Source organism: Mesocricetus auratus, unplaced genomic scaffold (assembly GCF_017639785.1).
Source record: "Mesocricetus auratus isolate SY011 unplaced genomic scaffold, BCM_Maur_2.0 Super-Scaffold_100021, whole genome shotgun sequence".
Classification (NCBI taxonomy): domain Eukaryota; kingdom Metazoa; phylum Chordata; class Mammalia; order Rodentia; family Cricetidae; genus Mesocricetus; species Mesocricetus auratus.
Genome location: NW_024429202.1, coordinates 10,079,317 through 10,104,326, shown reverse-complemented (window position 1 = coordinate 10,104,326; position 25,010 = coordinate 10,079,317). Strand labels below are relative to the sequence as shown.

The following is a 25,010-nucleotide window of genomic DNA, read 5'->3' as shown; positions in this document are numbered from 1 at the left end:
GAGGTAGCTGGTAAAAGTACTTGCCACCAGCAAGTGGCCTGGCTTTGTTTCTAGGGATCCACATGATAGAAGAAGAGAACTGAGTTCTGGAGGTTGTCCTCTGACCTTTACAGGAATGCACATCCAAGCACCTGCATGCTCAGCACACACACACACACACACACACACACACACACACACACTTGTGTGTGAATGTATTTATGTCTATTTATTTATTTACTTACTCATTTTGAATACTTTACTCTGAAATATCAAAGCATGGCACCAGGACTGGTTAGATGGCTCAGTAGGTACGTCTGCTTACTGATCTTGCAAAAGACCCAAGTTCTATTCCCAGCACACACATCTGATAGTCTCTAACAGTCTTTAACTCCAGCTCCAGAGGGAGGGATCCTATGCCTCTGGCCTCTATGAGCATCTGCACTCATGCTATACACCAACACACACACACACACACACACACACACACAAAATGAAATTTAAACATTGTCCACCAGTCCTGGAGCAGTCATTTCTAAAATATGACTTCTGCATCAACAGGAGCAGTATCTGGGATCCTGTTATAAATGCATTCTCAATACTTAACCTAGACATGGGGAACCTGCATCTCAGGGATGACACCCACAAATCTGTGCCTTAACAAGCTTTCCATGTGGTAATGATGTGTCTAGGAACAAACCGCATTACAGCTAACTATACAACAGGGAGAATGTAAGACCCCAAACATAGTAGGATTTTCCAGATGACATAACCCTTACGTGGCACCTGACTCAGGACCAACCTCAGTGTGTATTTGAGTCACCTAGCAACTTTAAAAATTACTGTTCTTGGAAATGAGAATTGGTCAAATCCAAATGTGTAGTTAGCCCCCCCCCAATGCTGACACACACATCTTCTATATGACTCGAAAAGGCTGTCAGAGCTGGAACCTCTACCCAGGACTGCTCTGGGCAACATCCATCACCCTGAATCTCTAGCAGCACCTGAATCTGGATCTGCCACAGACAGTGCCAGAAACAAGTCTCCTGGGCCAGAGAACCTGTGGGATAGAAATGTCCCCTTCTCTGATAGGCAGGAAGGATGAGAGTCACTTGTTCTTGAATGCTCTGGATTTCTAAGTGAATGAACAAGGGAAGCATCTTCTAGGGGTCCATGCTTGAGTGCCAACATCTGCTCATGTTCTCACTCATCTGTAGCCTTAACTGGGAACATTTTGGCTATAGCAAAAAAAATTTGGGACAGGAGAGAATCTAGCACTTCTGGTGGTCTTTGGGGTCTGTGGCCTTAACCCACTTACAGGACATCATTGCTTCTTTGCCTGTATAAACTACCTCCAAACAGATGCCTTTCTGATGTGCACTATCACAGCAGGTCAGAGGCCCCAGACATATAGTGTGGTCAGGACTAGAGGGCATTTCCTGGAAATTTGATGAATTCTGGTTTATAGAGTAGAGGAAAGGGCTTTTACACATGGTTGGATGGTGCTTCAAAATGCCACCACCATTATTCCCAGGATCATAGTATGTTTTGCTTACATAAGTGTCATTATGGACTTAAAGCACAGTTGGGATTATCACAGATGCTATTTAATGTCCTGTCTGTACTTTTAATTTGCCGGTTGTCAAAATAAAGGTTCCACACCCAAAAAAAATCATCCTGAAGTGGCCAGAGAGATTTCTCAAGTTCCTATTAGGTTTGTTGTATCATCTGGTAAAGGAAGATAAAACTTGCCTGGGTGTTGGAGGAGAGTCTAAGACATCACCAAGTCTCTTCTGGCCATGGACAAGGTGAAACTAGAAACATTTGACATAACTATCTCCGTGTGTCAGCCTTTTGCATGTAATCTGCTTTTCCCAAACTAGTTGCATTCCCCTCCCCCCACTGATGTCTGCTAGGGCTTATTCCTATATTAAGGAAGGTTTTACTGACAGACAATCAATGTTAGCATCCATACCAGCTAGACATCTGATCTTGGACATGTTCACCTTCCTAGGAGTCTGCTGTCTGGAAGGAGGAGAGCACAGGTACCTACCTCCATCACTGGGTTCTTGAGATGAACTGGATAAAAACAGGACTTAAAACACTTGGTGGCAAAAAAAGAATTATGAATGTGGGGTATCGTGATATCACTGTGCATATTTCCTCTTAGAATCTCAGCACAGAAGTATTTATTAAAAATACAATAGGGCTGGAGAGATGGCTCAGCCGTTAAAGGTTAGGCTCACAGCCAAACATACAACAATAAAACTGTGACATATTTAACTTATTGTTTTTTTGTGTCACCAACTACCAATTAACCCTTAATTACTCTTGACCAGTATATGATTTTAATAATCCCCTTTTAGAGTCATTTCCAGTGTTCTGCATTGATTTTAATGGCATAGCTTAAATTGCCCTCCCTCTTTAGTGTTTGATGATCACACATTGTAGTAGTTTGAATAAAGACACGTACTCCACAGGCTTACATCTTTGAACACTTGGTCTGCCTTCCATTGGTGGTGCTGTTGGGGAAAGTTAGGGAGCCTGGCCTATACAGCCTTGCTGGAGGATGTCACTGGGGTGTGCTTTGAGGGTATATAGCCTTCCCTTACTTTCAGTGAGCTCTTTCTGCACGTGAATAAAGATGTGACCTCTTAGCTTCCTGCTCCTGCTCCCTGCTGCCACGCCTCTCCCGCCATTTTGGATTTGACTGCTGAAACTGTAAGCCTAAATGATGGGGATGTCTGACCATCATCGTGCATCGCAGCATCCTGAGCCTCCAAGGGCAGGAGACCCGGCAGCAGCACTTTACCTCCAGTGTGTGGGTGTTCCCTAAGTAAATGTTTGCTATTCTTTTCGTTGGGTGTTCGTAGACTCCCTTAATCTGCCCTTCGTTGACGGAGAAAATCTTTCAACACCAAAATAAGCCCCTTCCTCCATAAGTCACTTCTGGTCATGGTGTTTTAACTCAGCAACAAAAGTAACTAATACACATGTTCTGGAGGGAATCCTCAGGGCACATGTATGCCATGTAATCTGTCTGAGACTTAGCTTCAGTGTAATAGCCGGAAACTACCTCTGTTTGCCCAAAGCGGAAGGAACATGCTGTTTTGCTTCACTCCGTGGCCTGCGGACATCTGGGAGCCTGTGTAGTTGCAGAGGCTGGTCCGCTATGAACTCTTAGTGCTGAGGTCCCCAAATGCTAAGGTCCTCACATGCTGAGGTCCCGAAATGCTGTCACTGACGAGTTTCTGGAGCACAGCAAGGTCAAATCCCTGAGTAAAGACAGGTCTCACAACGCAAATATTGGGAAAACCGTTGAGTTCTATCAGTCTCATTATTTAGCTGTTGAACTTGGTGGGGTCCCCCAACTCCTCTGAGCCTCAATTTTCTCATCTGGGTGTTCATTGCACACAGGGTCTGGGTTAAAATCCTGATTCTCTCCTACATAAACACACCAGCCCTTGTTCTCTAACTGGTTTTCTCCATTTCTGAGCCTCTCATTTCTTATCAACAAAATTAGGGTCATGGCCTCTCTGTCTCTCTCTTTCGCTGAAGTTTTACAGAGGAACAAACATCTCTTTCCTCTAGGTATTCATTTCATTGCTGTATAATTCTTGATAATAGTATTTTCTGTTCCTTTTTAGTTTTGAGGCATCAGTTGCAATGTTTACGCTGTTTTTTCTCTCAATATTTCTTCACTGTCTGTGCCTATGGACATGCAAATGGTGTTCTGAAAGAATCTTAACATCACACATCATATTGGGATGGCCCACAGCAGAGACATGGAATTTTAGATGGAGGAGAAAATCTACTGAAAATTCAGTGGCATTTCAAATCATTGTCTTGAAAGACCCCAGGCGGGGGACTTTCACGGGAGGGAGACCCGAACCCAAGGAACACCGAGACCACGAGCTTGGATGCAACAGCAAGAGGCTTTATTGATAATACACGGGTACCCGGGGCATCTCAGTCTCGGGAACTGAGAGCCCCGAGCTGGGGACTCAGGGGTCCTTTTATAGCAAAAAGCGCAGTACAGAAGCGAGAAGCCTAGTTACAGGATCCTGATTGGGCAATGAGGCCGGGGCTCACAGAATGAGGGCTATTGAGGTTTCTCTCAGAACTCAAGTCTCGGCCTTGGCCCTATCTGAGGAACAATAGGTCTCTGTGCCTGCCCAATCTTGCTGGGCTGGCTATGCGGACGCTATGCAGATAGCAGACACCTGTGTCCTGCCTGGACAGAGATAGTAGTGACTATTCAGCTGTAAAGACCTTGAGCTGAGCTTCTTTCTGATCAAAAAAATGACTATTCAGCCGAGCTGTGGGGGAAAGGAATTTTCCATAGACCTCAGCCACCTGTGCTGGGCCGGGGTCTTTCAGTCTAAGTAATATTTTTGGCCTTTATTGGGGTATTTAGAGAAACACTCACTTATATAGTATGAATAATTTGCCATTCAAGCATTCCTATTAGAATGGAATTATAATTATGATTACTTTTCATGTAGCAAAGGTACTTATTTTTTATTATTTTTGTTTTGGTTTATTTTGTTTTTGAGACAGTGTCTCACTATATATCCCTGAATGAGTTGGAATTTATGTAGACCATGCTGACCTGAAACATGGAGAGATCTGCCTGCCTCTCTCTCTCCTCAGTGGTGTGTATGTTTTAATGAAGCTTTTATGCATATTGTCTCTGCCAGTGCAAACAGTCATGGGGAGAATTTTAGGGCTAGCTGCTATCCATGGAAATACAATATAGGAATTACTAATAAAATTATATAATCATGAGTATGCTGCCTGGCGCTTATATAAACTCCTTCCTGAGGTTTCCCTGCAAGTTGCCATGACTATTAGAGAACTCACATTATTTTGGTTGGTAATTGATATACAATTTCATCCTGTGAATATGATGAGTTTTATAGGAGGGGATTGAATACAGGGTGGCTGGTTCAGTAAGGTCAGTAACTACCAGTGCCCCTGGCCTGGGTGTGGAGCTTAAAAGATGGAGTCTGGATTTCTGCCCTCAGACACTCTTACTTAATTAGTTCAGGGTATAGTCTGTGTTTTGGAATTTTTAAACTTTTCATCTTAGAATGATTATAGAGTGATGGGAAACTACAAAGACAATACAAAGAGGTCCCTTGGGCCCCTCTACTCACCCTCCCCCAGTGCTAACAAATGATGTGACTACAGCTAAAAATCAGAGCCAAGGCATTGGCATCAGAATAATAAGGCTTACAGGCAGGAGCCACCATGCCCATCTTTTCTATCTTATTTTTTGAGACAGGGTCTCTCATTGAACCTGGGGATTACTGATTGGCTAGACTGGCTAATATCACCCAGGGATTTGTCTCCACTCTCCATCCCAGTGCTGGTCTACAGGGGCATGCTGCATTGCAGGTCTTCAGGGGCATGCTGCACTGTTAGGCTGTAGGGACATGCTGCAGTGTTGGGTCCAGGGGCATGCTGCAGTGTTAGGCTGTAGGGGCATGCTGCAGTGTTGGATACAGGGGCATGCTGCAGTGTTGGGTCCAGGGGCATGCTGCAGTGTTAGGGTGTAGGGGCATGCTGCAGTGTTGGGTCCAGGGGCATGCTGCAGTGTTGGGTCCAGGGGCATGCTGCAGTGTTAGGCTGTAGAGACATGCTGCAGTGTTGGGTCCAGGGGCATGCTGCAGTGTTGGGTACAGTGGCATGCTGCAGTGTTGGGTCCAGGGGCATGCTGCAGTGTTGGGTACAGTGGCATGTTGCAGTGTTGGGTCCAGGGGCATGCTGCAGTGTTAGGCTGTAGGGGCATGCTGCAGTGTTAGGATGTAGGGGCATGCTGCAATGTTGGGTCCAGGGACATGCTGTAGTGTTGGGTCCAGAGGCATGCTGCAGTGTTGGGTACAGGGACATGCTGCGGTGTTGGGTACAGTGGCATGCTGCAGTGTTGGATACAGGGGCATACTGCAGTGTTGGGCACAGGGACATGCTGCAGTGTTGGGTCCAGGGGCATGCTGCAGTGTTGGGTCCAGGGACATGCTGCAGTGTTGGATACAGGGGCATGCTGCAGTGTTAGGCTGTAGAGACATGCTGCAGTGTTGGGTCCAGGGGCATGCTGCAGTGTTGGGTCCAGGGGCATGCTGCAGTGTTGGGTCCAGGGGCATGCTGCAGTGTTGGGTCCAGGGACATGCTGCAGTGCTGGTCTACAGGGGCATGCTGCACTGTTAGGATGTAGGGGCATGCTGCAGTGTTGGGTCCAGGGGCATGTTGCAGTGTTGGGTACAGGGACATGCTGCAGTGTTAGGCTGTAGTGACATGCTGCAGTGTTAGGGTATAGGGACACGCTGCAGTGTTGGGTCCAGGACATGCTGCAGTGCTGCCTCTGTAAGCAGGGGCTATGGGAGCCTCATGCTTGAGAACAAACACCTTACCAACTGAGCCACTCTTCAGCCTAATGAGGTCCAAGTGGTCTACAAATAGAGAAGGCTCTTGGCAAACCTCTACCTGGAGTGGTACGTACAGTTCCTTTTAACCACAGTCATTTATTCTGCATATGGATGAATACATGTGCATGCATGTATGTGTACACACATACACCACAGAGATGTGTTGTACGAGTGTGTACAGTGTCAAACACTCATAGGCACACGTCCTAAAAACCTCTAGATTTTTAATAAAAGATTCTGAGACTAAAGTGACAGACATCCAAGAGAAAAGTCACTGGAGGAAGACAACAGTTCACGATTGCACAAAACAGATCCTGAGTCAGACCCTAAGTCAGGAAGAAGTCTGTCATTACTAAGACAATAGACAAGGGCCTGAATTAAGGTCCATATCAGCATTGAAAAGGAAATACCATGGATTTTGAAAATGTCACTTATACCTACAATGGATTAAAGCTTGATAACATGGTTGAGTGTGTGTGTGTGTGAGAGAGAGAGAGAGAGAGAGAGAGAGAGAGAGAGAGAGAGAGAGAGAGAGAGGGAGGGAGGGAGGAGGGAGGGACAGAGGGGGAGAGAGAGAGAAAGAGAGAGAGAGAGAGGAGAGATAAGCATGCCCATTGATCATGCTGAAAATGCATGTTTGCTACCAGTATCCTCTATAAATAAATCAGTGCTTCCTTCTCTGCCATGTGGGAAATTAAACTCTGTCCCACCAACTTTGCATAGTTTTTCTCTCTAAAAGAATGGAAATGAGCATTATTCAGAGGCACAGCGTGGGTGATGAATGGGCCTTGCATCTCATCCCAGCAGCTACTCTCTGATACTAACTGTGCTTATCCAGGATCATTTGCAATCAGAGCGGGTTCCACCCCAGCCTGTATCTGGGGATAAGAACGTCCTCTGGTCATATGAAAGGAGGACAGTCCCCTTTACTTAGAGCTTGCATGGGGGTGCTGGTGAGCCATCTTTGCTGTGCCATCTGTGACTAAGGCTTGACCTTTTGGGGTCTGTAAGATCTCACAAGTCACACAGCTCCACTTTCCTGGGGGTACGTACAGATGCATCCCAGTCCCTCAGAATGTTCCACCCCCAAATACACCCACAGAATAAGACAAAGGTTCTGGGTGATGCATAGGAGACTTGTCCTCAGAGCCCTCCTAGAGTCCCCTTAGTCATCTTCCTTTGTGGTAATGAGACCTCTCTTCCTCTGGCCTCTCTGTGGCTCCCCACAGTGTTCCAGTGTTACCCTCACAACTCCAGAGAGTTTCTGACCAGGGGCCTGTGTGTTTCAGGGTGTGGGGAGCTTTCATCTTCCAGAAAGTTAAAGAGCATAATGCATGTTTGGGAAGATTCTTTATGCCTAATGTGTTGGGAGAGGGTCTGGTCTGGACTAGCTATTTTTGTGAGTGCTGTCAGTGGCCCTGCGGAGTTCATGATCTGTGGCCAATCAGTCAAGGGGACGATGATGAAGTACCAGGTTCTAAAGATGCCGCTTTGCAGCTCTGGTCACAAATTCCTAAAGTCAGTGCTGGGAGGGGGAAAGAGGGTAGGATGAGATCAATCAAAGAAGGAATTCATTCTTCTTAGGGATTTAACTATAAACCACAATTCATTCATCTTTATCAATCCACCCTTTTCCACTTCATTAGCTGTGAACTTATAGCATCCTGGGTAGAGTCATTTGGACATGCTGATTACCATAGATCAGCTGGGGTAAGACAACAGTGTCTTGGAAAACCACCAAATCTAACCTTTCTGTGGACAGGGGTTACTGGCAAGGAACTGCGACTTCAGAGCTGTGGGTGAGGAGTTCCCTGCAGTTTCCTTCTTGGCTTTAACACTTACATTTCTGGTTGGTTTAAACCTCCTACTGGCCATTGTGATCTATTGAGATTCTGAGAAATCTTAACTGAGACATGCTTAACAACTGAACTACTGACTCGTAGTTGAACAGAAATAGGTGATTCTCTCATCCACAAATGGTGACTAGCAGAGGTAAAGAGCAGGGGACAGTGTAAGCACACTGAGTTCCAAGAAACAAAGTCTGGGCTAGAGAGATTTCTCAGCATTTAAGGGGCTTACAGTTCCCAGCATCCATGTCTGGCAGCTCAAGTCGGTAACTTCAGCTCCGGGAAATCTGGCACCCTCCTCCGGCCTCCGAGGGCACTGGCACACAAGTGTACACAGTTACACAAAAGAATACATACAAACAAAATAAAAAATTAGTAAGTATAAAATAAATATGTAGCACGAACTGCTTGAAGCATCCATGGCTATGTGCAGGCTTTGTGTTGGCCCGTCATTGGCGATGGTATTTATTTCCCAGGTACCACTGAGTCACCCTGCTGGAACTGAGCTGGCCAGCGTTGCCAGTGCAGGGCTGTTTGCTGTTTACCAAAGGAGCTATTGCGTTTTTCACCTGTCTATCTTGTGAGAGGACTGCAGGTCACTGATAAAGCCTCTCGGAGTGCGGGACGTTGGTATACAGGACATGGCTTCCTTCAGGTCCTGACCGAGGAAGCCAGACGAGAAGCAAAAGGAAGCAGCCACAGCTGTTGTGCTTGTGGATGTCACTGGTCAGCTGTGAGAAGTCAAGTTTCCAGGTCTGAGATTTTTCCATTGGAATGCTAGGTTGTTAACAGGTTGACACAACAGAAATAAAGCTCAGTGTCACAGAGAAATGCCAGCAATGGAACGGAAAGCTTGGGCTGGGAATCCTCAGGCGCAGGAAGGATCCTGTGCCCTGGAAACACAAAAGCTGGGAACACGGAGTGGACCAGAATGCAAAGGCCATGCGTAGCTGGGCATGTGTCCAGTGCAGGACTCTGCATGCAGCCACGCAATAGTGCTTCTATTCAGGATGGTCTCTAGCTACAAAGATGATAGCTCCCCTGTTTCTCACTTTACCTGTATTTATTAACTCATTTGAGACTCTCCGAAAACACAATTATTGATGCTTCTGCTCCCTACAGAAAGGGGAGGCCCTGGGAAGGTGGCTTGCTGAAGGTCAACTTACTGCAAGTTAGTCAAGCTAGTTCCAGGGCTGTATGTAGTCTTCCTAGTTGAGGAGTAGTGTCTGGTTAAATGAGCTCATCTACAAACTTAGTTATGGCTCTCAACTCTTTGGTTAACTGATTTTTTTATTTAATTGCTATTTTGTTTTATGTATATTGGTGTTTTGACTGCATGTAGCGTGTGCACTACTTTTTAGAAGAGGATGTCAGATCACTTGGAACTGGAGTTAGACATTGTTGTGAGCTGCCATGGGGATGTTGGGAATTGAACCCAGGTCCTCTGGAAGAGCAGCCAGTGCTCTTAATTGCTAAGCCATTTCTCCACTCCTCCTGACAGCTTTTTTCTTTTCTTTTCTATTCTCTCCCTCGCTCTCTCCCTCCCTCCCTTCCTCCTTCATTCTTTCCTTCCTTCCTTCCTTTTTAAATTGATCTCACTAGCTGGCCTGCAGCTTACTATGTAGGCCAGGCTGGCCTGGAACTCACAAAGGTTCACCTAACTCTGCCTCCCTCTTGAATGGTGGGACTGAAGGCATGTGCTGTGTTGTTAGGAGCTTAGAATGTTACCCACAGAAAGGCAAGCTCTGGGATAGTGTTCGGCTTTGGGAAACACCATCCTGTCCCAGGTTACAGATCCATGAGTACCTGCTGGTTTCAAGAGAATTTCCAGTTACTGGAGTGCAAAGCCTTTTCAACTCGGTGTAAAACAGCAGTGATTCCTCCTAGTGGCTCTGCCTGGTTCACCACTTGTCTCAGCATATGAAGAATGAGACCAGTTTTTACCATCACCAGCTATGTAGTTGGTGTCTTTGAATTCCCCAGACCCAGTGGGGCTATCTGCATGGAGAAGCCTCCAACTTTGTATTCAGCTGATCTCCAAGTACTTTGGTCCAAGATTTATTAGCTACTCAAAAATCTTTCAAGTCCAGCCTCATCACCTATCCAAAAGTCTTTCAGCATAGAGCATTGTTCTGTCAAATAATAAATGAAAAGAAAGAAAGAAAGAAAGAAAGCTGGAAATGGTACACACACTTTGGATACAGTATTCTTTTGTGACGAGTAGTAACATATTTTGTTTCCATTTCTTTCTTTAATTTTATATTTAATTAATGTATTTATTGTCTGTGTGTAGTATGATGACTGGAGGACTAATAGATGGACTTGGTTTTCAACTGCTTGGCAGCAAGCGTCTTTACCAACTGAGACATCTTGGTTCTCAACTGCTTGGTAGCAAGTGTCTTTACCAACTGAGACATCTTGGTTCTCAACTGCTTGGTAGCAAGTGTCTTTACCAACTGAGACATCTTGGCAGTCCCTTTGTTTCAATCTCTGTTCTCCTCATTCATTAATTCATACACCAAATATTTAGTGAAGAACTACTTTTTCCATACACTACTACTGATGCTGTGGGATTCAACACTGAATGATCCATCAATGTTCCTGCCCTTGTGGATTCCATATGCTATAAGGAAAACCAATTGAAACATGAGAAAATGGATGCAGAGATAAGTGATGCTGGAGAGAATAAGGGTTGAGGATTAAGATAGTGGGTCAATGGCATCAAAGGATATCGTTGGAAAGCTGAGAACATCAAATGATGTGGACCAATAATGGCTTTATAAAAGTTGAATTAGCCTGGCTTCTATGCAATGTGGATATAGAGTTCATTGACACCAGGGAGAAAGCTAGGAGACCAGCCAGGGTTCTTGGGCAGGAGTCTAGATAATAGATAAAAACAGTTTGTGTTAGAGACCAGAGAAGAGGGATTTGTCAAATGTGAGATGGGCTTTGAAGACGCTCAGCAGGCATGGTGGGAAGTCTGGACATGAGTGAGAGAAGACTGAACAGTGCCGCTCATCCGGAGATGGGTGTGCTTTACCGCAAGGAGCTAAGCAGGTTGACCAGCACGCCCAGAGATCTTCCAGCTTTGGGATTAAAATCCCACACCACCACATTCAGATTTATTTTTTAAACATAATTTCTTTATTGATTCTTTGGGAATTGTACATCGTGCACCCTAATTCTCCTCACTTCCTGATCCCCCATATTCTCCCCCTCACTCCTGCAGTGCCTCCCTCAAAGAAAATTTTAAAAGACCAAATCAAACAAAACCAAACAAAGCAAGCAAACAGAAACAGAACAAAGCAAACAAAAACACCCACAAACAAACAAATAAACAAACAAAATATCTGTTTCTTCTTTCCCGCCTCTCAAATACCTCTTCATTCGTCCTGGTGGCACTGGGAGCAGTGTGTCACATAGTTTACCCTCTTGTCCAATCAGCTTTACTAGCAAATGCTCATTGCAATGAGTCGTTGGTCTGGTTCATGGTCTCTGTTTTCTGGTACACCATCATCACTGGATCCTTAGCTGACTGTCTCTGGGATATCCCACGGCCACACTAAGTCATGGAGATACTGGGGGTATTGTTCCACAGGACCTGCCCCTTCGTGACTCTACCCAGATGGTGTAGATGTTAGGGTGGCCAACCCATGGCCTGGCTGTGGCCCTGGGTAGTAGCTGAACTGGTCATTCTGGGCCAATGGGACTGTCTGACACAGACGAGAGGGCAGAGCCAGCTCCTCAAGCCCAAGCCAGCTATCCAAGCCCACACTAAAAGGGTCAGTTCTCCCTCTCCTGTGAGGGGGTCTGACGGGTGACCAGGCGTCAATTCTCCTGTGAGGTTCAGGCTAGCTCACTTGCTGCAGTGTCCAGCGAGAGGTAGGGCTAGCTTTCCTTGGGCCAGCTCAGAACGGGGCCAGCTCAGGACAGACATCTGATTTCATACACATGGTTCCTATGGCCCCTGGGGTGACATGGGCCACAGATATCAGCTGGACCACTGACCCAGATATGGCCCTCAGCAGCAGCTTGGGCCTGGATGATATCCTGTCTCCAGGTATAAGCATTGGCCACTCAGATTAGGATAGTTCTTGTGCCAGCATGGCCCCTGGGGGGACACCAAAGCCTCAAGTTGGGGCCCCAACCCTGGGGCTTGGGGTTCTGGATGACCTTTGGTGGCAATACAGGACTTGAACTACGGCACAGACCTAAGCCATAGACCATAGACCATAGACCATAGACCCAGACATGGCCCTAGGCAGCAGCTGAGTCTGGATGTCACCATTGCTACAGGTAGCAGTGCATGACACTCAGGTCAGCATGGCCCCAGCAGCAGGGTGGCTCTCAGACACCAACGTGACCCCAGACCTAGGGTGTTCACATGACCTCCAGTGGTAACAGGAGCCTTTGATGGCCATGCCGACCTGAGTGTCCTGTTCTGAAATTGCTAGTTTAGGAAAAAAAAAAAAAGAATTTGTTTGCAAACTTATTTTTTTCTGTTGCAAATCAGGATGTTTTTAACAATGTACTTCATGCTGGTGGCAATGAAGTATGGACATGGGTAAATGATGCCTCCATCAAGTTGGGCTGTAGGCAATCTGTGGGATGTTTCCTTGATTAATGGTTGATATAGGAGAACCCAGCCCACTGTGGGTGGCACCTTCCTTAGGCGTGTGGTTCTGGATTGTATATGAAAGCTAGCTGAGTATGTGATAGCCAGGGAGCGAGCAGGCAGCATTTCTCTGTGGTTTCCACTTCAGTTATTGCTTTGAGTTCTTTCCCTGACTTCCTTCAGTAATAGCTGGTGACCTGGAAGTGTAAGCCAAACAAACCCTTTTCTCTCCAAGTTGCTGTGGGCTACAGTGTTTTATCACAGCAACAGAAAGAAGTAGAACAGACCCAACAGCCAGTCTTGGCGGAATGGCCAGGGCCCCAGAAACTGTCTCCAATATGACAAGGAAAATCTTTGGTAGTATATGCAGGGTGACCACTGTGGGGCTCCAGCTTGACATGGGCCTAGGGGATAAGGATCCCTCCTCCAATACCATGTCTCTTATGTCACAGAGGAAAGACTGGCCACTGTCTCAAATTCCTGCTTCACATTATAACTCCATAAGGACAAATAATATATCATATTAACTCATGGTGATTGTGTTCCACAATACTAGTCCTGTCATCAAATGTGAATTTCCCCATTGTTCTTTTGTTAAATACTTGGGGAATTGAAATGCACTCTCTCATTGCCTACTGTCTTGCGGTTCGGCTATCTTAGATGTACCCAAGACGGTCATTTTATCTCATCATCTTACAAAGCAGGTAAATATATTTGCTTCCCAGCCCAAGGATCTGAGTTCCACCCTGGGGACATGGTGAAAGAGGAAAACAAACTCCCCCAAGAAGTTGTCCTCTTGCCAGGGCAAATGCAAACCCTCACATTTACACGAAATAAAGTCATAAACTGTAAGAGAGCAGAAAAAAAGCAGTGTGAGCATGACCCCAGTTTCCTGGCTGTGCTGCTGTGGCTGCAAATCCAGACACGACAGCTCACAGGCGACGGCTGCTCATTTTAATCACACACTAGCATTCTGCTGGAGTCCTGCATCTAGCCCCGTCGCCTTCTCCAGACTGCGCTCTGTGAGACATCCTGCTCATTTATTCTCACACAGTCTTGATTGACTCATCAGTATTCCAAGGAAGAAATGCAGCTTTTGTTCTCTGAAGAAGTCTCTGTTACACAGATGTCTCTGAGTGAGCTGGCCCAAATACTGAGTTGGAGATGACCCCTGAGCAGAAGAGGGCAGGTTTTCTGAGGGCTGGTCAATTTATTTGAACACTCTGGTAGTGCACTAAGCACATTTTAATGCTATTGGTAATTTTATTGACTGTCTGAAATTTCACTAATTTGTTACATTGTAGCAAACAGAAAATATTAAAATGTAAGGAGGGACAAAAGTCTACCCATGTTTTTATGGAGTTTATTAATGGTATGCTTCCTTGTAAGTATAGATTTTAAAGCTTTACATTTGAGTTAATGCGCTGGTTAATTTTTGTCAACTTGATAACAAAGTAGAGAGAACCTTCACTGAGGGCTTTTCTCCTTCAGTTCTGCATGTGTGCTGTGTCTGTGGGGCACAGTCTTGATTAACGATTGATTTGGGAGGCCACAGTCACTGTGAGAGATACCACTGTCGGGCAGTGTAAGCTGAACAAGCCAGGGGAAGCAAGCCAGAAAGCAAAGTTTTCCCATGGTCTTTTAATTCCAGTATCCACATACCTGCCTTGAGTTCCTGCCCTAGCTTCCCTCAGTGATGGACTGTAAACTGTGAGTGAAACAATTCCCTTCTTCCCAAAGTCGTTTTCAGTCATGATGTTTTATCACCACAAAACTAGGACAATAGACCAAGACAGAATAGATTCTCTGGGCTCTTTGGATTAACTGAGTCAACCTGAGACGTTTCCATATGCTTGGTATGATAATGCATTCTGCATGGCATCTTAGGAAGAAGGTGTGGGGAAGAGGGTGATGGAGATGTTGGCTAAATTCTGTCCATCATTGCTATGTTACCTGATGTACCAGTTACGTATTTTCCCAATATAAAACACAGGTTTAGACTCACAGATTTCAAAGGTCCTCAGAGAAATACTATCATATGAATTACATTTGGTGTCCCATCCAGAATTTTCTTTTAAACAACCAGTTAATGTTTTATTCTCTTCTACTATTAAAGTGGCCTGATTATATCACAGGGGGATTTAGGAAATAAAATGAAATAAAAAGGGAAACCAAAATTAGTGGTCATTCCTCTTTCTGGAGTTAAGAACTGTTCATATATTGACACATTTCCTTCTAAGCTTCGCATATGTGCAAGTATCCTCACAACAATGAAACACAATTGTATGCATTTCTCACATAATTTACATCTTTCCTTATAGCATGAATTACCTTGAGAACATACTTACAGAAACTACATAATGATTCAATCCACAGACTTACAATAATTTGTTTAATTAGCCTTTAGTACTTGGTGCAAATTAAATAGATACTATTAGGGATATTTTATTATTATGTTATTGCACATAAATATTTAGATAACTTGTCATTTTTTGTGTCATCACTGAAGCTTTCTTTGAAAATGACTTTACTAAATGTCAGGATTCTTATTATGCTGACCTGGTAAAATGCATAATGAGATATTTTCCCCTTCCCTGTTATCTGAATGAGTTGGTATTGGTGCTTAATCTCATTGGCTTTTATACTCTTCTTCTTATTGATATGCACCCAAGGCTATGGAATCCATCTCCAGTCCCTGCTTTAGTTGAGATTGATTATGTCATTATCATTTGGTTTAAAATATTCTTTAAAAATTTTTTTAGAATGCCTCTCTGGCTAAAGGGTGACTCAGAATAGGATAATTTGATTTCAGGCACCCGAGGTTACTCAGTGTCCTATTTTGTAGGAATGAAGCTTGATTCCATGTACATTCTTTATGTCAGGAGTCATGAAAATGTTGGCCTTTTCACATAAAAATTATTAAACATTACTTTCTTCTCTGCTACTGTGATAGAACACCTTGGCCAAAGCAACTTAGGGGAAAATGGTTTGTTTTAGCTTACAGGGCATGGAGGTCATCACTGCAGGGAAGGCATGGCAGCAGAAGACAGAGAGACAGAGAGAGACAGAGACAGAGAGAGAGAGACAGAGAGAGATAGAGAGAGACAGAGACAGACAGAGACAGAGACAGACAGAGACAGAGACAGAGAGAGAGACAGACAGAGAGAGAGATAGAGAGAGACAGAGACAGAGACAGACAGAGTCAGAGAGACAGAGAGAGAGAGCAGAAATTGTGACAAGGCTATACAACCTCAAAGCGCACTCCCAGTGACTTACTTCCTTTAGCAAGACTTCACGTCCTACAGGTTCCATAACGCCCCCTCCCCCTAAACAGTGTCACCAACTAGAGACCAAGTATTCTACACAGAGCCTGTGAAAGGGTGGGCATTTTTCATTCCAAACAGAGTGGTGGGCATTCTGTGTGCACACAAAAATTATTTATGTTCTTTAGCTATTGGGTGATTCTATGAATGTCAATGAGCTTAGGTTTACTGGTAGAGCTGTTTAAATCTTCTTTTATCATTGCTGACATCTTTTCTCCTATTATTAGGGGGAGGGCCTTTAAAACACCTAACTGTAACTGCAAAGCTGTTTTCATCTTTAATTCTGTCACATTGTTCCTTGTGGACTTGGAGATTTCATTGGGAAGTGCACTCACATCAACAGTTGTAATTTTTTTTTGCTGATTGTAAAATGGAGACATATGTATCCCTGTCTCCTAATCATGTCTCTTTAACTACCTCCTGTGATATCAGTGTAGACACTCCTAATTACATATGCTTCCTAGCGTATTTTCAGTTTGGGTCTGTAGATTACCTACGTATGTTTTAAGGGAGATCTTGTGTTTTATTTCTATCTGTCCAGTCTGATCGTTTCTTCTTTGAATTGAAATGTTTACCATCCATTGACATTTAAAGTAATTAGTAGCTGCTTTAGTTTAATCCATCATCTTAGAATTGATTTTCTGTTTTTTTCCACGTGCTCAACATTCCTATTCTTTTTCTCCCTTTCTTGGATAAACTAGTTTTGTTTTAGTTTGGATTTTGTTTGGAGTATCATTGGTTCTCTTCCATGGGTTTGTCATTTAAAGTCTCCCTTCTCTACTTTTTGATTGGTTGGTCTGGTCTAGCAATGACAAATATGTCTTTACCTACCCATATTTACCTTTAAGAAATACCATTATTACTTTGTGAAAGTAAGAAAATCATGACAGTATATTTTCCTTTGTACACTCATGATTTTTGTGTTCTTATCATATATTTCACTCCCATATAGGGTAAAACCCTAATATTCATTATTATTAATTCTTAATAACTGTGGCTAAATATGAATATAACAAGAGCATTTTTGATTTACCCATGAATTCATTACTTCTGGTGCTCTGTATTCATTCATCCCAACTCTAGTTTCCACAATTATTCTGCTTTTCCCCTTCTTCCTCTGAGCTTCTAGTATATAAAAAGTTTGCTTCAACATTACTAATATTTTGTATGCCCCACAGGCAAATTGTCTCTGCTTTATTTTCTCTTGAGAATGTTTTTTAATCTTTTCTTTACACTCCTCAATAAGGTTTTCAAGGTGTATCTTTTGTATTTTATGTCTATTCATCTTAAGTGATCACTAATAATTGTATGGGGTTATGTTGCTCTCCTCAGAAAACGAATTCCAGTCCCTCCCCCACAGTTCGGGGGAACCACTGGATCTACCATTAGGGTCATTTCATGTAAACAGAGTTAGACACTAATTTTGCTGATTAAAGTTTTGCCTTCATATTTGAAAATCACTTCTTTTGCTGTAAGTAGAAATTCGAGTTGGTAATTTAACCTTTTCCCTCTCTTTGATTTTAAGTAGGCTGTTCCATGTTTTGGCTGCCATCGTTTCTGATGCCAGTCATCTTTCTTATGATTGTTCTGTATGTAATGCCTTTTCCTCTTCCTGCTTCTGCTAGTCTCTCTTTGATTTAGATTTTTAAGAGTTCATAATGTATCTGGAAAAGGTTCTGAGGGCTTAGTGGCCTTCAATCAATGGGCAGCATGGCTGCTATGTCTTCAGTTGCTTCACGACTGTCTCTCTCTTCCTTTTAGAACCTCAATTGTGTATGTTGGCTTTCTTCGTGTTGTCTGTGCAGCCCTTTCTTCTGCTTGATATCCGGCCTGGATAAAGTACTGGTTTGAAATTAGTGGGGATATGGGACTAGTTTTTAATTTATTTGCATTTTCCTTCTCAAGATGGCCCTAGAGTGGTCAGGAGTAAAATAATTTGACATCATTCCCTTCCATTTTAAGCAGATTCTTCTTAAAACACAGTACAGTCCCAACCCAGAGACACAGTGATAATAGATTTTAATTACTTCTGACTTTGTTTCTTATATATCCCTATATGATATTTATATATTTAAATGTTTACCAATTGCACTCAGTGTTTATTATAAACCGGAGTTCTTAAACAAACAAACCAAAACTGCTATTGTTGGTTTTGCTTTCCTGTCCATTTCTCAGGTTCTTCCTTCTTGGTCCTGTTTGGATAAACACTTTTTCTCATTCTACAAGATGACTTGGCCCTGATTTACTGATTTCAGATGCCCCATAGTTAAAGTTAAGATGAAAAGTTCTCCACATGCAAAGATTAAATTCTCTTCTCCTACCCTTCCTCTGATTCAGCTAGGTTGGCTGGTCAGCAAGCCCCAGAGATACCCCTGACTCCACCTCCCCGGCAGCTTAGTTTATACTTCCGAGGCATGGAAATACTATATATACTTGTAAAGCAAAATTAAAATTGAAGAGAAAAGCAACTTATAAGAACCATACATGAAATAAAACAAATGAACAAAAGTTGGCATCTGCTTGGTAAGAGAAAGGGATGGTTTTGACTGACAATGGAACATAATAATCTGTATATCCTTCACGGGCTACATCCTAAAGATAAAAAGAACTCGCAAGAAAATTTTTCCTGATAACACTTATCCTGAGGCTGCTGAATAGGCGCACCAGCATGAGATACAACTGATGACCAACTACATTGTTGGTTATACTTGATGATGGAAGGAAGGGGACAATGATATATGACAAATAAGTTTTGGCATTCACATCCAGTATTGAACTTGGAATTATAAGTCTAAGCTCATATGTCATCTTCAAAATATATTTAGGTGTTTCCTAGGTCTGCCCAGTTGAAAGGCTTATGAAAAAATAGCCAGTGCAGTGCAAAGGGCATCTTGAACTATGTTGATTGTGATCTTAAAATATTTTCAAGTACTTAGTAAATGGAACCAAGACTCCTTGGAGAAAAGCCTGACTCCCTTATCTGGGGCAGGAAATGAACAAGATGGGACTGGAACATCTTGTCATACCAGAAGGCGAGGTACTCCCTCAAAGACTGCTGGCATCTGTCAGAAGGACTCTGAAGCCAACCTCATTAGACTCCCAACAGCCACAGTTGAGCTCTGTGAACACCAATAAGCTCAAACTGTAATGGATTAGAAGTCATTGAAAATGTCTAATCCACGCGTTTACATATAGTTAAAAAAACTATGCATTATCTTTGGAGCATAATAGGAAAGCAGGCTGTGAACACAAAAAGAAATGCCATCAAGAATACATGAGCAGGTCTTAGCATTTGGATTGAAGACCCCTAGTATTACAAAGAGAGCCAGCAAACAGTGTGTGCCTGCTCATCGTAGAATATGACAAGGTTCATGAAGGAACCTCCCCAAGCCTGAGTGTTTAACAGCTCTGGGTCTAACACACAGGGCCTGTAGGGAATGAAGAAACTCACCATGCAGCAATGTACATAGCTCATCAATAAAACCCAGATGGAGGGATTTATAAGGGACAAATCACAGTTTCACCATCAGCACAATAAGCTCCAAAAGGAAGAGGAGGGGTGGAAAGAGGTATGGAAGAAAACTCTAGACAGTGTGGTTAAAAGAGCTGTGAGAGACACAATAATTTGGATCTCAGTTAAAATAAGCGAAGAGTTACAGAGGGGGGGAGGAAAAGAAACAGCAGCAGGAGGGGATGACGGGGAAGAAGTGGGTGAGGAGGAAGGGGAAGGGAAGGAGTATTGTACAGTCGGAGAACCGACTGTCGTGATACTTAAGACTGCCGCTGGGGACACTGAGAACTTTTTTCTGCATCTTTCTCTGTTTGGAGTGGGTGATGACAGACACTGTGGTTGTAAAGTGGACCGTGTTAGAGATGCGGGCTACCGGGGATATTTACAGCTGAAATGCCACGGGCACCTGCTTTGAGACAACTGGAGTGTGGAAGTGGGTCGGGCCAGAAGCTAGGCTCTAAGATCAAAATTTACTTATGGATGACCTTCAAGACATATGTCTGACTCAGTGTTCTGGGACCCAAGGATCTGTCCCCAAGTGATGCTGATATTGTTGGTCCAGGGATACCACTCAGAGCAGTGGGTGCGAGTCTAGACCCGAGTTAATTGTTCTTGTACCTGGGTAGTGAGAACACGCAGCCTTGCTATTGTGTCCTTTCTACTTCTAAATGGGTTTGAAACTCTAATAAAAAGAAGCTTTAGGAATCCAAGAGGACGCCAAAAAGGAGATCAAGTTTTTATAATTCTCGCTGTTAATGAGAACTTCTGAGCTCATTAACAATACAGATGTGGAGCTGTTTCCAAGGCCACCTCTGGATCAAAGGTACACAGCTCTTCTTGTCCCATGGCAGTGAGCATGTCAGCTCAACTGTCTCTTTGTTGACCAAAGCTCATGGAAAGTGTGCTTTCTATTATGCCCCTGTCATGCTGTGCACCACTCTTCCCTATGCTCATGGGTAAAGCAGCGGTTGGGTGAATTCCAGGATGTTCTGGTAGCTTCTACTGGAAAGGACACTCCTGAACAGAGCTGTGTCCTGGTTCAGCTGTCCTAGATTGGAAGCTCATCTCTCTGCAAGAATCTCCCTGGATGGTTAGTTCTGGAGGCATCCCTACTGGGAAGGGTTCTTCTGCTCACCTCTTAGCATTCATACGTGTGTTTATCTGCTCATATTTAGGAAATTTGTCGGGGTGTCTCTCAAAGGTCAGGCATTCATTTAGACCCTGGAAATAATATACAACAGACATTAGAAGCCTTACAAGTCAGAATTTTATTTATAGATATCTCTTAGACATTTACCTGCATGTTGCTACTGCTATGAAATATGTTTTATTTTATTTTAAATGGTGAGAGGGGGAGAAAGAGAGAGAGAGGGAAGGAGGGAGGGAGGGAGGGAGGGAGAGGGAAAGAGACATGTGGCTGTGCACTTATCCATTAGAGAGAGAAGGAGAGAGGGAAGGAGGGAGGGAGGAAGGGAGGGAGGGAGGGAGGGAGGAAGGGAGGGAGGGAGGGAGGGAGGAAGGGAGAAATGTGGTGGTGTACTTATCCATTGTGGACACCCTAGAAGCCAGAGGTTGATCTCTGGTACTCTGGTATCCTCTTTTATGACTTTCCACCTTACTTTTTGAGACGGGATCTCTCACTGACCCTGGAGCTTGCCACTCTCACTAGACTGGCATCTGTAGGACTCTGGGATCCACTTAGTATTTCCTCCCAGCACCTGGGCTCCTGACGCATACTATGGTACCCCGGTTTTATGTGGATGCTGGAGATCTGACCTCAGGTCTTCATACTTGTGCAGCAAACCCCTTACCCACTGAGCATCTCCTCAGTTCTGCAGCCGTGCAATCTTAAAGCAAACTCAGAGGTGTTCCGGGGGATGTGGAAGAGAGTACCACTTTATTCAGCTTCTTAAATGGGTGATGGTGCTGCTCACAACCCCTCTTGTTTTTTGGATGTACTTCAGAGTTTTGCTGTATTTACAGATGTGAGACCCCTTTGGCCTAGCGCTCTTTCTTGTCGTTGCTCTTTTGCTGTGAAGAGACACCACGACCAAGGCAACTTTTATAAAAGAAAGTATTTAATTGGTGACTTGCTCACAGTTTCAGAGGTTTAGTCCATTATCATCAGTTGTGGGAAGCGTGGTAGTATGGACAAGCACTGGAGCAGTAGATGAGAGTTACGTTCTGATCTGCAGATCACGGGGGGGGCAGGCAGAGAGATAGATGGGCAGGCAGGCAGACAGATGACAGAAAGATGGACAGAGTAGAGAAAGAGATTGGGTTTTTGAAACTGCAAAGCCTACCCCTCAGTGAAACACTTCCTTCAACAAGGCCACATCTTCCAACCTTTCAAACAGCTCCACTCCCTGGTACCTAAGCATTCAAATACATGAGCATGGGGGCCGTTTTTCTTTGTTCCATGGCAGTCCAAGCAGACACCAAGGATCCCCTCAAGGGTTCATAGCATCGGTTTTTGGCTTCCCTGTTGGCATCACGGTTGACTTTCCAGGAGACTTAGCCCAAATGTTTTTTGTTTGTTTGTTTGTTTGTTTTTTGGTTTTACGACACAGGGTTTCTCTGTATTATTTTGGAGGCTGTCGGTCCAGCCCAGCCTCGAACTCACAGAGATCTGCCTGCCTCTGCCTCCAGAGTGCCACCAATGCCTGGCTTAGCCCAAATGTTTTACTCTTCCCTTGCCTAGTGGATATTTACAGCCACTGTCTCTTAGCATGGAAAGCTCGCCTCACTGCCCAGTCTCCCAAAGTCTTGCCAATATGTCAAGGTCGGAGAAGAGGCCTGGTCCTCGTTCTCAGTGCCCATTTTCCATCCTAACCTGCAGTCTTACATTCAGCATCCCTCGCTCCTTCCCCAGTGCTCTCACTGAATGCTTCTTGGACCACTTCTTCATCATCACTGTCACCTCGTATAAGCATCTCTGTGCCATATTTTAAGCCCATGGATGATGTGGAAACTTGGTTTGTTTGTTTTAATCTTTAAGAACATCTGGTTCAGACTATTGTACATATTCATCCTCAGAAAGTGCTATTTGGGTTCTATGAATATGTGATTACATATACTTCCCACAGTGCCTGAACAACATGTAACACACACACACACACACACACACACACACACACACACACACTTCCTCAGTCTCAATATCTACTTGCAGAAGAATTAACCTTTAGTGTGGAAAATGCCTGCTTAAATCCTGGCATTCAAAGGTGGACCAAGCATAAAACGTTGATGCTCAGTCTAACATGCGACCTCCACCTTCAGTCTGTGGATAAAGTGAGGACTTTTTATCCAATGATGTACTGAAAAGGTACCCGTCTGTTCTGCACCATGATCCTCTGCTGGCCGCCAGAAATGCAGCTCCTTTCTACTGGGGACAAATCCTGTATGTAGGGTGTCAGCATGTTCTCTCGAGTCCTGTGTGACGAATGCCGTTTACACCAGTCTCATATAGTGTCTTCTCGCTCCTACTGTGAAAACAAACAAACAAAAGGCCATTCCCACTTGACTGGTTTAGTTATTACACAGGTAACATCCTCTCTCCCTGGAACTCCACGAGGCTCAGGACAGCTACAGCCCTGCCCTTCAGGGATTCACAATCAGGACAAAGGGAAAGCAAAGATAAGTGTCCCTTCAAAGTCTCAGGCAAAGCCGAGCCCCGAGGCTGTGACAGTGACCCACATGAATGAATTTACCCATTAGACCCTGCCATCTGTCCCTGGGTGTGACAACCACAGCAAGTCCTTTCCACTGACTGCCTTTGGTCTGGATGACCTTGGAGACAGCCTGGAATGCTGAGCTTTGAAGGGTGTCTTTGAGTCCCTGGTCTGCACGTAATGTGCTTCAAATAGAATTTGCACAAACCTCTAATTTTTTCCCTCTTCCCAGAAGCCTACCTTGATGACTGACAACCAGCTCTTACTCCCTCCACTAATGGATTTCTATTCAGTCCATGTCTGGCATGCACATGGGTGCCCAGAACATATGTGGCTACTCTGAGTGGCACGGAGCAATTAGCAGAGCCCAGGCAAGCTGCAAAATGCCCCAACTTGCCACTTACCATCCCAGGCAGAAACCTGGCTGGCCAACCTTAACCTGGGGAGGCTCCTCTGCCCAACCGCTCCCACCCTCCCCTCCCAAAGCGGGACCTTTACTGTCAGATTTTTTTCCCCTTCGCTGGTTTTTGCAGACATAAGCTGAAACAACAGCCGTGACTCAGTTCCTCACGAACGCTGCCTGAATTGATTCAGTCCGAGTTCAGATTTAGCACGTAATCATGTTCAATTTGCTCTACCGCACTGCCTAGATAAAAGGCTTGTGGAAGGGGGGTGGCAGCTCCAGCTTGTGTCGGTCTCTGTGATGATGTCATTGGCATGAGAGAGCCAGCCGGGCCCTCCTTTACTCTGCCGTGCTGCCTCAGACGCTGCACGCAGTGGGAGCAGGCTCTAGGTGCCTGAGCATCCAACCAGCCCTGCACCCCACTCCCCAGGAGCAGGGAAGCACCAGGACCTGGCCACAACAGTATCCATCCAGACGCGCCCGCCAGCTCACTCCCAACTCTGAAGCTGCCTAACTCTTCACTGAGAATTCCGAAGGGGGGAATGCCAGCCCCTAGCATGGACTGTGATGTTTCCACTCTGGTCGCCTGTGTGGTGGATGTCGAGGTCTTTACCAATCAGGAGGTTAAGGTATGCAGCCGGAGTGTTCCTTTTCATTGTTGCCGTTCCCGGAGCTACTTGGCAGAGCCTTTTCTAGTGTAGGGGAAATATGACTTGGGTTAATCAGCTGCAGCTTTATTGTCTGTGCCGTGAAGGCAAGTGAAAGAGCGTGGTGATGCTAGCTAGCATGAGTTAGGAGAGACCAGCATGCTTAATTGGAATGTGACTGGATATTTCATGGTCAGTTTATTCTCGTCTTCTGTGTTAAGTGACCTGTGGTCACCTCTTTCCCTGGAGACATGTTTTCCTATTCTCTTTACAGTTTCTCCGTCAATCTGGCTAATGCTCAGGTCCTGGGTATTGAGAGGGGTTTTAAATCATTGATTAATGGAAGAAAGTACGTACAATTCCCAGTACACTGAGGATGTCCCGACAATGGGGCAATACCCGTTCCATGTCACCTAAATGCCCTGTGATGTGGCCCTCAGACTGACTGAACTAAAGCAATCCTACAGCAGTGTCGGTCTCCAGTGTGTAGAAATTTGAAGTCGGTGAGCAGTGCTTAAAGTTGCTTTTGTCAGGAGCAAAAGCAGCCGGCTTGTTTAGCTCGCACAGCTGTCCATGAGGAAAGTTC

General features: G+C 44.6%; 1 protein-coding gene across 2 annotated transcripts in view; it reads left to right on the top strand.

Annotated features, from left to right (window-relative positions):
* The window catches only part of Rcan2 (regulator of calcineurin 2), a 219,387-nt gene that overhangs the window by 109,849 nt on the left and 84,528 nt on the right, over nt 1–25,010 (top strand). Inside the window, exon 1 of one of the 2 annotated variants that reach the window (XM_013115129.3) lies at nt 24,088–24,406. The exons of the other annotated variant lie outside the window; for it this stretch is intronic. Within the exon in view, the coding sequence (XP_012970583.1) occupies nt 24,320–24,406 (87 nt within the window). The 5' untranslated portion in view covers nt 24,088–24,319. Of the gene's footprint in view, nt 1–24,087; nt 24,407–25,010 lie in introns of those variants that run through there. 2 annotated transcript variants of the gene reach the window in all.